The sequence below is a fragment of the Melozone crissalis genome, unplaced genomic scaffold (assembly GCF_028551555.1).
Source record: "Melozone crissalis strain CALT ecotype California unplaced genomic scaffold, PUWL_Pcris_2 ptg000042l_1, whole genome shotgun sequence".
In the NCBI taxonomy this organism is placed as follows: domain Eukaryota; kingdom Metazoa; phylum Chordata; class Aves; order Passeriformes; family Passerellidae; genus Melozone; species Melozone crissalis.
This window is the reverse complement of record NW_026535820.1, coordinates 16,899,622-16,914,945: the sequence shown is the minus strand read 5'-3', so window position 1 is coordinate 16,914,945 and position 15,324 is coordinate 16,899,622. Positions and strand designations below refer to the sequence as shown.

The following is a 15,324-nucleotide window of genomic DNA, read 5'->3' as shown; positions in this document are numbered from 1 at the left end:
ACACTGTACCAAAACAGACAATAAGTCATTTTTAGACCCTGTAAAAACATCTTTTTGAAGTGATCTTATTGCTAGCACTTTCTTAATAACTCTACAAGTGAGGCTTAAAAAAGGCACCATACTTTACCTTACGGCCCGTGAAAGCTGCACGATGGAGCGGAGTGTCCCCCATGTCATTCAGCACATTCACATCTGCACCGGCCTAAACAGCAAGACCAACAGACATCTGAATATCCTTCCAACAAGAACTACATGGCTATTTCCCCTGCCTGGGGGGAAGGGGAGACAGGACACTAATGTAGACCTAGTGGCAAATCAGATCAGAACTGTAATACAATTATTCTGGAAACAAGGATAAAGTATGTATCTAAGATCCATAGCCAACATTCTCTCAACTGCTTCAAAAAGGAAAAGCCCTCTGCATTTTTCCAGGAATATCTAACACTTTTAAGAAGAGAGTATATGGAAAGTAAGTTGAAAACAAGGGGTGGGGGCTGTTATTGTCTTGGTTTTTGTTTGGCTTGGGTTGTTTGGGATTTTGTAGGTCTTCCTGTTAAATCTCCCTTCCTTTTGTCACACACTTTCTCCATCCCATGCCTTTTATCTGAAAGGAGGAGTGTTTGCCACACTGCACAGGCACTCTTCCAAGAAACCAAGAAATCCTATCCTTCTTTCATTAAGTATTTCTTCTACACCACTCTACCTAACCTCTCAAAGGGTCAAAGAGAGGGCAGAGCATACTTAACTTCATCACATATGCTCAGATCACATGATTTAGCCAGGTCATTGCTGTCTGCCTCAATTGATGAACCTGACTAGTTCCAAAACTGTTTCTGATAATGCCTCCTTCACTTGCTCTTTGCACAAGTACATACACACTTATACTTGCCTAGCTTTCAGAAGTGCACAGACTCACTTATTTCTCACTTTGTTCTTTAAATAGTACCCTTTCAAGAGCCCTATCAAAAGAACTAAAAGTATTTGTACTTCTATACTCTTCCAACTCTTCAGGCTGGATGCCTGATAAATGCATAAATCAAGTGATAAAACTTTACCTTCTGCTTTAAATAGCCCGCTTGAATTGAAAACGGCTTTATTTGCTAAGCAAGTGTATAGGCTAGAGAAGAATTTCTCAAAGAAGTCTCAAATTTGTTTCCTCCTTTAAAGTCTGGACTATGCTGGCAGCTTTTATTCTTAATGAAAATCAAGTTTAGATTAGCTTTGCACTTGAGCCTGTTTATCACACTGCTGCCATCCAGCAAAATCTTTCAAATATTAAAGAGGGTCTAATATAGTTAAGGTTGGTTGAAGCTACCCTGAGAGCAAAACCAAAACACAATTCAGTCAGAAACCACATAGTCACTGCATTTGCAGTTGTTATGCAAATAGAAACACATAAATTTTGATAACACAAGTCCATAGTTTCAAAATTCACCATGCAGTTCATTATTTCAAAGACGTTAGAAAGAAATAATGAGTCCAACTGTATTGGCCTGTGCCTGAGAGAAACACATACAGGCTACTTTGCACAAAATTCTGTGCATACTTCTATGCACTATATAAAATTAGATCATCCAGCATTTTTTGTATTTGAGACACTTTAGACTTTTCTACAGCTTGGTAACTGAAATTGCCTAAACTTAAGCACTTTATGTACAACAGTAAACTAATCAAACCATTGAGGTCATTGCATTACTAGTATCACACGCTGGCTTATTATACACAGATACCCACTAAGCTTCAAAAAACCTGAACTTTCACAAGTGCATACTTATATATTTATTGCATGTCTTCAGTTCCTACATGCAGACAGTGACACTCCAAGAGAAAACCAGCTAAGTACCAATAATTGTAAAAACTGATCAGAGTAAGGGCAGTATGCTACTGTATAGACTTCCACTGTCACTATTTTGGGTCCTTCTAAACCAGGCCAATCTTAATGCCACAACAATCAGTTATGTCTATGCTACATGTAGATAAACTGTAGGAGTGCCTCTGCCTCTCTGCAAAGCCTCTTTTCTTCTATCACAAAAACCTGAAGAAACACTAACTGCTTCTAGCACTACACAGAGAGGAAAACAGATATATACCTTCAGCAAATCCTCTACCACAACAGCATGTCCAAAGTAGCAAGCAAGGTGAAGAGGTGTCCAACCCATATTAGACTTACTTCTGCCTAAAAGACAAAACAGGAAAATTAAGTTTTGATCACACAGTACAAAAGAGATACTGTCATGTGCTTGGAGGTTGTCATGGATGACCATTTTTCACAGCAGCAGAGGAACAAAGAGGCAGGAATCACCCATACTACTCATTATTTAAATCACTAAATCAGGAGGCTGTTTGAGAAAGCTGGTTTCAAATCTAAAAAAAAAAAAATCAAAACAAAGCATCAAAAAAAAAAAAAACAAAACCAAAAAAACCCCCAAACCCTAACAAATCCAACAAAATCAACCCCAAAAGGCCCAAACAAAAAAACCCCACAACCTTTTGAAAGGGAAAAGTTATGTCACCTGACTGAGAATAAAACTTTTCTTTGCACGTAACACCTTACAATACTAGCAAGTAGCTTCAGTTACTTTCATTCTTTATTCACTATGAAAATCACACATTCAAGCACATTTTTCTCTTGTTTTTCAAAAAACTCTTTGATTTACACCATTTTATTTTCTTCACACAAATGAGAGGTAAGACAACCCATCTTTCAAACAAAGGATTCAAAATAAAATAGGTGGAATGATCTAATGTTGAGGGTTTTGTTGTTAGTTTTTTTTGTTGCCTTGTGCTTTACTCAGTTCTAATAGAGACAGCCTCACTAAGTAATGTGCTTTGAAATCTTTATGCACAGTGGAACTCATTTATCATCTACAACTCTAAGTTGCAGAATGATAAAGCACAGACAAAAAGCAGGTACAGAAATGAACATGTAAAGGAAAATATGATTTATGCTTTAAAAAGCATTTAAAACATGACCTGGAACACTGGCTGAATGAAATTCAACAATTCTCCTACAATCGTTTCTTTTAAAAGCAAGATATTAAAGCATTAAAGATTACTCAAGTTAACAACTCACTTTACTTTCCAACTGCAACACTCAACTATATTAAGCAAAAGAAACCTGTATCTTGCTTTTAACTAAGCAATACACCCACAGCTTTACAGTGTCACCTAAAAGCTATCATTCTGTACTTGGAAGAAAAATGAAAATAAGGCAGTAGAAATTGTTTTGAAATCATTGCCACCATTAAGTTTTCCCCTGTCACATAAGCTCAAGTACTGAGGCATGGAACATGCACAAGATAAGTTTGCCCTGAGAAAACAAGCCACAAGGACAAGGAAAATAAACTGTTCATCTTGAAAGTTCATCATCTCTCTTGCTCTCATATTAAAAATTAACATTAGAACATAGATCAGAGCTGAAATATTTTCCCATTTCTTACAACTGTTTCCAGCTAACATTCCCACCCTTTATTGACAATTTCTTTTGTAATTTGATTCTCTTTCTTCTCAACTCTTGTTGTTTCCAATCCCAGATTTAGATCTTTCCCTCATTACAGTCTGGCCTACACCAGACCTCCTACCCTACGTTACTGATGGGCCAAAGTACCACAGAAAATATATCCTGTGGGGACCACTAACTCTGGGGGGGCTAGTTATGTTGGATAACATACTAAATGGACATCACTCATCCCTCAGTCCAGTAGGGAGTAATGTTCATTCAAAGACTACAAAAGAGATCTGAGTTGCACTGAATTCATACAATTAGGTCAAAACATTTATTAGTTAACAGCACTGATAAGGCAGTGATGCTGCCAAGGAATTCAGTCATGAAAAAAATAACCAGGAATCTGTCCAGATTTATAGTTCTTACTGAATAAAGTAAGAACAGGCCCTTGTTCTGCATCCACTTTGAATGTCTGCGTTTCTGATGTCAGCTGACCATTTATTTCTTAAGCTTTTGAGGTGTTACTTCTCTTCAAAGTGACCACAAGTGTTTATACTTTATTATTATTTTAAACCATGACAGCATTACACGAGGGAGAATGCAAGGATAGAAAAGGAGAAATAATGTAATTCCAACAAAAACCATAATTCCTTTCCCTCTTACACACAGCTCTTTGGTTTAATGTCACTTAACTCCAAGTCCCAAGTGTTACCATTTGCTTAGAGAATGGAGACAAGGTAGGCAGCCATTTTCCAGCTGTGGACTGCTAGGCCACTGTGCAGTGATTCAAATGTTAATTTTGCCATAACACACAATTGACCATTACCCTTACCTTATGGAGTTTTTACATTGCAAATTCCTAGATACCCTGTTTTCTTGTATTTAAGAAGAATGAGCCAACAAGAGATGGCCTTAGAAAACACAATTATTTTGGATGAAACCTGGCTTTGGTACTGTTTTAATGTAGATTCCTTCTTTCTAAAACAGTGAACTGAGGAACCAAAAAAGAGAAGTTCAGATAATTTGGCTGGATTTCCCTCAAACAAATCCTGCTTATCTGCAAGCACTGACTGGGAAGAATACAGTCACAGCTGAGCAAGTACAGGAAGCCTAAATTTATTTTCTCTTCCTTCACTTTGGTAGAAATTGTGATGTCTAGGGTCACTCTTGTCAGACTTGACACTTATGAAGGTACAGCACACACAGCCTCAGATGTAGGTCCCCTCTGAAAAGACAAGGAGAAGATGTCAGACAGGCTTTGACACCCAGACACACCAACCTGTCAAACTTAGGACTAAGAAGGCACATCCTGCAGGAAGTTTGCACCTGCAGTGCAGCCTCCCACCTGCTCCAGAACCACTTTATTCCAAGCCAAGTGGCACTGCTGTATCAGAAATCCTGAAGGAACTGTTACTACAGCAGTGAAGACATTCCCTATACCCTGACTTTCTAGGGACATCTATTATCCAAGGTAATGACAGAAGCACAAGAGGCTGTCAGGAAGAGAAGGAAGATAGTTACAGTCTACAGTGTGTACTTTAGTAATTGCATAACAACCTGATGATTAACTATCTGGTGATACCCAACAGATCAGAACTTGTAGCAAAACATAGTGGTTTAGCTAGTAAGGAGGCAGAATGCCAGGGCCAGTTGTACAGCAAAGGCTGTTTGGCCTGAATTTGTCTTAGACTGTTTCCAATGGAACACTTTATGAGAGCAAAGTGAAACAAGTCAGTCTCTGAAAAATGACTGCAGAGAAACAGAGATTTAACTCTGAAGTTTCACACAGCTAGAGCACTTCTCCCAGATAACACTAATTACACTTCTGTGTCCTCAGACATTTAGAAGAATTGAAACTTCAAAAGCAGAGATTTCACAGTGAACAAAATCCATATTTGGAACTAGTTTAGGTTAAATATAATATCACAAACACATTTCCTCTAGCTTCCTAGACCTCCTATTAGCAAGCAAGTATTAACCAGCTGGCATGCACTTCTAAACTAGAAAAACAGCTAAGCACCACCTTTCATTTCATTACCTGACTCTCTCCTATGCTGCAGACTTCCTGACCAGAGACCCATTTGCTTGATATAACAGACAGCAAAGTAAGCCATTTCATTATGCTTTCTTGACTTCAGATTATGTGTAAGAACACATCAGAGACACTCTGAAACCTCTTCTAAGCACAGGAGACTTCAGGAACTTATTTATGGGCACTACGCATACTGAATATTTACCAAGGATATACTTCTGAGGGTGGAAGACTTCAGCTTCATCAAAGTATGTTTGGTTCCCCTTTAAATTATGAACTGGCTCCCCAAAGATGAAGTAGAAAGAGCTTGGGTTTCACAACTTCTTTTCTGAGGTGAGCACATTAACCATTGAGAAAGCACAAACATGGCTGAGTAGTCAAACAAAACGATAAGTAAGCTAATGATTAAGAATGAGACTTGGGAAAGGGATAGAGCTTGTCCAGGTAATAGGAATCCCTGCCCTTTAGGGCATGGTGTTCCCTTCTGTTATGGTTGAGAGGAAGCTCAGTGGATCTCTTCCCTCTCCCTCTGCAGCACTTTCCTCTCAGTGCTGCTAAACAGTTAAATGACAAACAATGGAATACCAGCCTGGGTAGAAAGAGTGACATTCACACCCACATCTTGGAAGCAACCAGAACCATAGTGTAAATAAAAAGAAATATAAAACTGCTAAAATAACAAAGAAGTAAGGTAGTCTGCTAGCAAGCTTGCAAATCTAGTCCCAGTTTGAAGTTTTAATGCACAGCAAGCAAGCTGCTCAGCCACACCTCTGTTAGCTGCACATAAGCAAAACTTCAGCGAAGGCCAAAGACCCAGACGAAGAGCAGTCTTAGTTTCTCTCCCAAGTAACCTAGTATTCTACCAGAATTAAGATATAAACATTTGCCCCAAACATTTTTACAAGTGGCAAGAAATGTAACGGTTCTACTGTGTGCTAACAAAATATGGCCCTAAAAAACCCCAAAATAATAAACCCCTACACTTAGCAGAGCACAAATGACAGACCTGATCTAATATTCTCTGCAGCTCTGATGAAAGCTACTTACCTCCCTGAACAATCCCCAGGTACCACAATCTGTTTTGTTTAGTATTCTAAAGCTTCAAAGTTGCCATAGGCATGAACACAGGCAAAAAGAGGTACTGAGTCTTTGTCTTGTTGACACTTCCAGTGTCTATGAATTTGCTGAGTTTTTCTGTACACTGCAACTATCCATACTCTTTTATTATTATTTCTCCCCTAAGCAAATATGCCCTTAAGTCACAGTGTAAAAGTTGTTTAAGTAGGTTTTTTATTACTCTACTGGGCACTCCAAAGAAAGCAAGATTATACTACCACTATCAGTTTCACTACATGTGATTTCAACAGCAAGATTACAAACACTTGAGGAAGGCTACTAACCTTTACAGTTGATATCAAAGCTTACTTCTCCTTTGTCCAAGGTATCCAACAGCTGTTTAACTTCTTCAGCATTTCCATTTCTAGCATCATGGAGAAGCTGCTGTTCTGCTTCTGTAGTCATCTCTGATAAAATACACAAAAGAGGAGATTTTGCAATTGGTTCTACTGCTGTAAGTTATGGCTTAAAATTACATTACTTTTAGCTGGTATTTAACACTAACCCTGGTATGAGAAAGATAACTACTCTCTCTGTGGCACACACTTAATGCCCAAGCTGTTGCAACAGCCCAGCACTCAGGCTACTAAGAAGCATTAAAATTCCACATACAAAGCAGTTAAATAACCAAATACCCATATTTTGTTGCTTCTCTTGTTTTCTAGGTTCTAAGGGTGGCTTGGGAGTTGAAACTCTATGCCACAAACAAGGCAAGCTTTGCTACAAGCATAACCAGTAAGCATTTGCTTTTTCCTTACAAGGCTTTCACCCTTATCCCTTCATGTATCCAAAGGCAACAGAAGTGAAAAAAAGAGAAAGTTAACTATGTACATTCATTAACCCAAGTATTACCTGAGAATTAATTGACAATTATTTTGGCTGCCAGCCCTGAGGAACAGAATGTCTTTGCATGGAGATGTCAGATACCCATCAGTGATTAGTACTATCATCTCTTGAGCCCGGGTATCTGAGGCCCTGCAACCTTCACTTGAAGGGGAATGGGGGACTCAGACAACTTCATAGTTTTGACTTTATCTTTAAGAAACACAATAGTACAATATAAGGAAGTTAAAACACAACTCTAAAAGATCACTAATTAATTCTAATCCTACCATTGCACTTAAACTGCAAAGGAAAAAAAAAAGGTATTTATGTCTTTCAAAGAAGGGAGAAAACAAACCCTTTTAATATAACTATTTTACAGCTCTCTATTAGATGGGGAGCCTTAGATCTTTGGGCAAGCAATACTGCTACTTACCAGCTCTGTTTAAGAATACAGTTACTAAGTGATGTCTTAACCAATATTTTTCCACACTGAAGTCACAATCTGAAGTTGGTTTGCCTTTTTTTTTTTTTAATGCTATTGTAACAACTACCAATTGTATGAAGCCTAACAAGCACAAGTGCTGGACTCTGCATCTGGGACAGGGCAACCCTGGATGTGGACTGGGGAGTGAGATGCCAGAGAGTACCAGTGCAGAAAGGGACCTGGGGTGGATCCTGGTTGATGGCAAGTTGAACACAAGTCAGCAGTGCCCTGGCAGCCAGGAGGGCCAACTGTGTGCTGGGGGGCATCAGGCACAGCATCACCAGCCAGGCAAGGGAGAGGATTGTCCTGCTCTGCTCTGCACTGGGACAGCCTCACCTCAAGTGCTGGGGGCAGCTTTGCGCACCACAATATAAAAAAGGAATTAAGCTATTAGAGTATCCAAAGGAGAGCAATGAAGATGCTGAAATATCTGGAGGGGAAGCTTTATGAAGGGAGGCTGTGGTCATTTGGTTTGTTCACTCTGAAGGAGACTGAAGAGAGACCTCATTGCAGTCTTCCACATTCCTATGGGGGAAAGCAGAGGCGCAGGCACCAATATTTTCACTCTTGTGTCCAGTGACAGGACTTGGGGAAGAAGCACAAAGCTGAGTCAGGGGAGATTTAAGGTGGGTATCAAGAAAAAGTTTTTCACCCAGAGAGTGGCTGAGCACTGGAGTTGGTTCCCTAGAAAAGCAGACACAGCACTAAACCTGACAGTTCAAGAAGTCAAGAAGACAATGCTCTCAGCACATGGTGTCACTCATGGGGCATCCTGCAAAGCGCCAGGACCTGGACTTGGTGATCCTGATGGGTCCCTTCCAACTCTTCAAACCCTTCAAGCTTATTCTATGATTCAACCAGACCTAGATACAGCATTTCCCTATTTAAATACACTGCTTTTAAGTGGTGTCAAGGAACTATGTTAAAAACAGCTTCAAAAGACTGTGCTGCTATAGACAATTTATTGCTGTTCATACAATAGGAAAACAAGAGACCCTGTCCAAATTTAATGTCTCCAGTTTGGTATATTCACCCAACACACTAGGTTTACCAGGTCCTGCAGTTAGTTAATGATTACTGGCCTCACATAGGTAGCTTTCCTATACTAGCAGAGGTTTTGAATGGTCCCACAAACTGTTTACACTCTGCTGTTCTGGACAGGCAGCTTGATTGCACCACACACACTCACAGCTTAAATAGATGCAGGGAGCTCTTTGACTACGGTAAGATAAGAAGCCACTCAGCAAGAAAAGAGACAGTGAGAACACTGGGTAAGGAACAAAAAGCCTGTAACAGTGGCAGATCCTGCAATATTCAAGACTGAGGCAGAAATTAGAACAGGACAGACTGCCAAAGAGCTAACAACACAGCAAAAAGGTTTCCCTACCTTTTCCTCAATCAGCAAAGGCAGAGAGACTCTGTTTCCAAAGAATTTGACAAAGACTAAGCAAGCCCTTTCTAGCATATTTCAGAAGAACAGACTGGATCAGTTACCTGCAATCTATCACAGACATAGGATACAAATGCCTTCTCCAGAAGCAGTTAGTCAGCACTCTCGTTCATGCATGCTTTTCAGTTCTACCAGAAAACAAAACAAAACGGTACTAGTTCTTCTAGCAGTCCTTCAAGCCCTGAAGCTACTGTCTCCTTTAAACAGCAATCTATCCACTTGTGGAGGCCACACAGCACAGTTTATTGTTACTGGGGCAGGTATAATTTTCCTCTGTGAATCAGTTCTAGCAGTGTCTAGAGAATGATCAAAATCATGTATGTTAATGTACTATCAGCCTGTAATACTATCTCTGAAGCTGAGTGATACAGTTTCAGCGGGACACAGAATGCAGCACTGAGACTCATACAAACCAAAGATAAGAGGACAGTTACACTCATTTTGCTGGCTTCTGCTAGCCATCATTGGGGGGGAAGGGGAGAAGAAAAAAAGCAAAGTCCATCGTTCATTTTCACCCCCTCCCACACAGTATTGCTTTATCCACGTCTCAGATGAGAAACCCCTGTATCGTTTTTCAACATCCCACATACTCAGCAGGTACGAATAGCAATGCATTTTCAACGCATTAACAACCTGCTGTTTCCATTTGATATTGACGAGAAGGAAGAAAAGACTGTTTGGGAAAGAAACCAAGACGCTGATTCAAACAAACAACTCTTGCATGCACAGCAAAGCCTGTTATGTGCATGAGCAGGATCTCAAACAGATCAAAATACACAGAAAGTTCAACCACTATATAAAATAACTTGCATAGCTTTTCTACCACCGAATAGTTGTAAGGTTAAAATCACTGATTTGTTTGTACTCTTAAAGCAAACAATAGCAATAGAGTAATATGCATAGTAACATGGACTGCCTGCTTCACTGATTTAGTCCTCAAAGACCTTGCTGTTCAGGCCAAGCCTCCAATTCCAAATACACTTTGTAAGCCTGCAGCATGCAATGACGCAGAATAATTACAGCCTGGCTACTAATCACGGAAGGATCACTCACGTGAAAGTGTTTCTACAATTGGGGCTGGAAAGTGCATCTGCATGCAGTTACCCATCAGACAAATGATAAAGAACATACAGCTTCAGCTAATAAGCTAAATGACCTGCCAAAATAAAGCTGGCAGCAAAGAGACTCTTAACAGAACCTTTTTTACTGTTGTAAATACTGTTTTAAGCAATAGGATTTGCTCTGTAATGGAGATGAGAAACCACTAACAGAAGTCTGAGTGACAAGCTTAGAGTATGGAAACAAATCAATGCACAGGCACTCAGGTGGTGTGCACTTGCAGCTGTAATTTTGTTCAACTATACTCCTGCACAGACAGGAGTTTATTTGGTCCCATGACCCATCATGAAGAGCTCTAAAATCCCCACCCACCAGTTTTAAAGCACCAATCCAAGCCATCAGCACTGAGGGAGAAACTTTATAGTTTCATTTGGAATTATTAGCCTTAAGATACTGCTAGCAGGTTCATCTATATGGATTGTGCTGCCTCTATGCAAATCCACTAGCCACTTAAAAGAGAACACATCTTTCATTCAGCTGTGCTGCCATCATTACCTTATTCCATCAATCAGCTGATACAGGTAAACTGCTTTTTATGGCCCCTATTTAAGCCTTGTGCCCTTGAGAGGCCTGCATGGCAGTCTCCACAGTCACAGGTACATCATGACAGAACAACAGCACAGAACATTATTCAGCATCCCCTCTGCAGCTGAGATGTGACTGCAAGGCACTTCTGCTGAACTCATTAGGACTACCACAGCAGTACTTGACTGCTAATTGAATCTTATCCTTTAAGAAGGTATAAAAAATAGCATTGAGATGCTCCGCTTTTATCTTCTTCGATAAGAAGAGTGATTCTGTCACGCTACTAGAGGATCTATTTTCACACAGGGGCTGCTTCCAACACAGAGAACACAGGCTACCATTCTGCCTGCATGCCTGCTTAAGGGAGCTTTGTAGAATACTTCAACACAAAAGGCCAACCAACTATATACAAACTACCAACTTTACCCAACTGCTAGGATAAAGTCCAACCAAAGAAACCCACCTGCTTTTCTCAACGTGACCTACGAAGATCCGAAGCGCCACTTATGACTATGAGGCAGCACTACTTGTAAGACCCACTTGCTTTTACTTTGGTTTCTTCTCCTGCTGAATCCTCTAGCTATGTACACAGCCCAGAACAATGACAATATATACTAAGGACAATATGAGTGGGTTTCACTCACATACAGCTAGAAAAGCAGGAGAAACAGCACTAGCACTGGCCAACTTAAAAGCTCCAAGGCAGCGGCCATGGGTTGCATAGGAAGTTTTCTCCTCATGACAAAGAGTAAGGCTGGCAAAAAGCACAACATCATCTAATATTTCAATACATCTTCCTCTAGCAATGAAAATTAGATTCCTGTAGGAGAAGCTGATACATGCTCAGGAAGATTTCTTACATGTCCCAGCACGCACAAGTTATGATGTGATGCTTGCAAAGAAGGCGGGCAAAATGCACCAAACTGCACAAACAGACAGAACCTGTCCACAAACCCGCACAACACACTGTACTGACAGGAGCTGCTCCAAGAAGAGTGGTTGTACTAGAAGCATGAGTGATGTTATCTAAAAGTACTTGTTTCAGTCTTTGGGTAAAGGGTCATAGAAGTTAGAAGCTGGTCATGCTTCTATGACACAGTCTCCTTGTGAAAGCAGCACCTCTCTAAAATCAAGATACTGTCTGTTTAATAGCAATTTACACATCTGCAATAACACATCTATTCAGCACCACTCCCAAGTAGCACCACTACTTAAACTGATTCTCGTTCTTGGGCATCTCCTGGACGTTTCCCTCACATATTTAATTTCTGTTACATCAAACACTTTCTTTCAGCCCAGGCGCTCCGAATAAGCTTACCCACAGTTCGTGCGAGATCTCACCCGGATCAGCAGGCAGGCACAGTCCCAAGCAGTGAGAACTTCAGCAGGACGGCTGGAATTCCCTACGCCCGCCTGGAATCGAGCAGCTCGTTCCGGTCCCGGGAATCAAACACTTTTCAAGGCGAGTCAGGCGCGTCGCAGCAGCGGCGCTCCTTGCCTGCGGGGAAAGGTGCGCTCAGACCTGCGAGCACCGGCCAGCGCCGCGCCCGTTCCAGGGAGGGGAACAGCGGGAAGAGGAGGAGGAGGACGGAACACCCACGCACAGCAGCAAGCGAAGACACCGCTTCCCAAGGGCGAGAGACCACCCCGGCCCCCGCCTCTAAGGCCGCCTCCGCTTCGTGCCTCGAGCCGAACCCGGCTTGGGGCCGTCCCCTCAGCCCGCACAACGGACTCCGGAGGGGCAACAGCGACACCCCCGAACACGCTCCCGCCGGCTGCGGGGGAGAGGCGGCCACGACAGCAACAAAGCCAACGCCACCGCGGGAGGGCGGCGCATCCCCCGCCGGCCCCGCGTCCCCGCCGCGGAAGGAAACCCGCCCCGGGCGGGCGGGCTGGCCCACTGCCGGCCTCGCCTCGCCCCGCGAGCAGCTGCCACCGCCCCGCGCCGCGCTACGCGCACCGGGCGCGGTTACATGTGACCGGCAGCGGCGCCCCGGCAGCTCCCCCCGCCGCGCAGGGCGGGCGGCGCGGGCTCCCGGCGGGGCGGGGCGGGACGGGACACGGCTCCGCCCGCCTGGCCGCCGCACCGCCCCCGTGACCGAGACCGGCACCAGCGCGGGGGCCGGCCCCGGGGGCCGATATCTCGCCGCAGCCCGCCCGAAAAGCCGGGACGGTGAAGCGGGGTCCCGTCCAGGGCGCTGCGCCCGCCCCCCCCCGGCCCTCTGAGAGAAAGGGGCCTGCACCGGGAGCAGCCGGCGGCGGCCGCTCTTCCCAGGCAGGGACAGTGACACCCCTGCGGCTCCGGGGCTGCCCCACAGGTACCACCCTGTGCCCGCTGCGGTTTGGTGTCACACTCGTTTCAGCAGTGCCGAGCGACAGAACGAGAAGCAAGGGCCATAAACTAAAACACTCCAAGTTCCACCTCAACATGAGGAAGAACTTCACGTTGAGGGCGTCTGAGCACTGGAACAGATGCCCGGGGAAGTCATGGAGTCTCCCTCTCTGGAGACATTCCAAACTCACCTGGACGCGTTCCTGTGTCACCTGCGCTGGGTGACCCAGACTTGGCAGGGGGTTGGACCAGATGATCTCCGGAGGTCCCTTCCGACCCTAACTGTCCTGCGAGTGCCACTGTCCAGGACAGTGCCACTGTCCTGCGAGTGCCTTCGCCGCCGCTCGGGTGCGCGGGCTGGGCTCCGCTCTGCCCCGGGAGCGCCCCCGGCTGGGGCGGGACGCGGCGGGGACAGACACCGAGAGGCCCTCAGAGACACGGGGGGCAAACCGGCCTCAAAGAGAGCTGTAACACTGCGAGAATGGTGCATCGACAGAGGGGAAATCAGGGTCTCTTTGGAAGCCGCTTTGGTCGCGTGTACAACCGTGGTGCAGGTGAAAGAAGGTTGTCAGCACACACTGCTTCTAAGAGCAGCACAGCCAAAAGCAAACTAAAAGAGAAATTGGGCGCTACTAGCGACAGAAAGTGAAGTACTCACTTTTTTCAAGGCCCTTTCGTCCACGTCTCCTTCCCCTGTGTTTGTCCTACCCTTATTTATTCTCCACTACACCTTTCATCTGAAGAGCTGGCACCTTGTTTTTCTGCCTTTAGCACATGAGAGGGGTTTTGCATTTTGAAAACTCCCACAGTGCCTCTGAAATGCTGCAACAGTTTATTAAGGGAGCAGAGAAGCTTTGCAGTGTTGTGGGATGAACAAGTCTGTGTCATATGCAGAAGGAGCACTGAAGAGGCAGGGCGGGAGCCACAGGTGCCGTGACAAACTATCACAAAAGATTTGTATGAAACTTCTGTTCTAAAAGGGGGCAAGTTTTGACCTGAACAATTTTTCTGAAACTCTTCATGCATAAATAATGAGACAAGCTTCATTTCTCTGTATTGTCTACAGCTACATGTATTTTTAATCTTTGAAGAATGACATAAAAAAAAGAAAAGGAACAGTTTCACGCCTGCAGATAACACAAATGTATCATATTTGAACTACTGCCTTTTGTTACTTTTAATTAGTTTTTCTTACTTAAGATATCTGCTTCCAGGGATGCTTTAGTAATACTTATATAACATCTGAAAGGCTTCAGGGAAGGATCGCATTGGCTTTCTTTTCTTAGGAGCAGAGCTTCAAGTTGCTGCCCTTACTTTCAAAGCACTAGCTGTGTCATCTTCATATACCTTTTCCTTTGTTTCTTCCTTCTGCTTCTCACTTTGAGCCATCTTTCACAATGCCATAAATGCTTTAAGCAACCTCACAATAAAACCTTTTCCCATTTTGTATTTATTTTGCATATGAACACCAATTTAAAATATGCATATTATCACCACATATTTCTTACAAGTTTTATAACGAAATTTAGGTATTGTCACCTACCTACTCTATAACTCATTGCAATGCAACACAGAGTTTACAGTTCAGTTTCACTCTTCAGCCAGTTAGTGTAGGGTTTTTCTCTGAATCTGAGTAAGAAAAGCCTGAAAACAAATAACTTAATAAATTTAATTATTTAAAAAGACAAAGTAAAGGCCAACAGAGACAGGAAGTAAATCAGAAGCCATGGTGTCCACGATTAATCCTGGATGGACTTCTCCTTTGGCAGGCTTCCATTCCATCTCTGGACAAAGGCTCCTCTTTGGTTGCAGTATTTTAGTTTTCTTACAAGAAAACAGCTATTCCATAAAGGATGTTCACAAGAGAGCTTTACTCCTTGTATGCTTCTAGATAAGGGCAAGGCCATGCAGTTGCTCTAATCACCTGCACTCTGTGCCAAGGAGCTAGTGAAGCTGGTCCTGCTTCCAAGGGTTTTGTGCACCACAACCCAGGCCC

At 43.1% G+C, this 15,324-nt stretch overlaps 1 protein-coding gene across 1 annotated transcript in view; it reads right to left on the bottom strand.

The window, feature by feature from the left end:
- The window catches only part of OSBPL1A (oxysterol binding protein like 1A), a 78,057-nt gene extending 65,223 nt beyond the window's left edge, over positions 1-12,834 (bottom strand). The window contains exons 1-5 of the mRNA XM_054285002.1: positions 12,601-12,834; positions 12,315-12,494; positions 6,878-7,000; positions 2,091-2,176; positions 128-202 (exon numbers count right to left, since the gene is read on the bottom strand). Of these exons, the coding sequence (XP_054140977.1) occupies positions 128-202; positions 2,091-2,176; positions 6,878-6,998 (282 nt within the window). The 5' untranslated portion in view covers positions 6,999-7,000; positions 12,315-12,494; positions 12,601-12,834. The remainder of the gene's footprint in view (positions 1-127; positions 203-2,090; positions 2,177-6,877; positions 7,001-12,314; positions 12,495-12,600) is intronic.
- Positions 12,835-15,324: the final 2,490 nt, after the last annotated feature.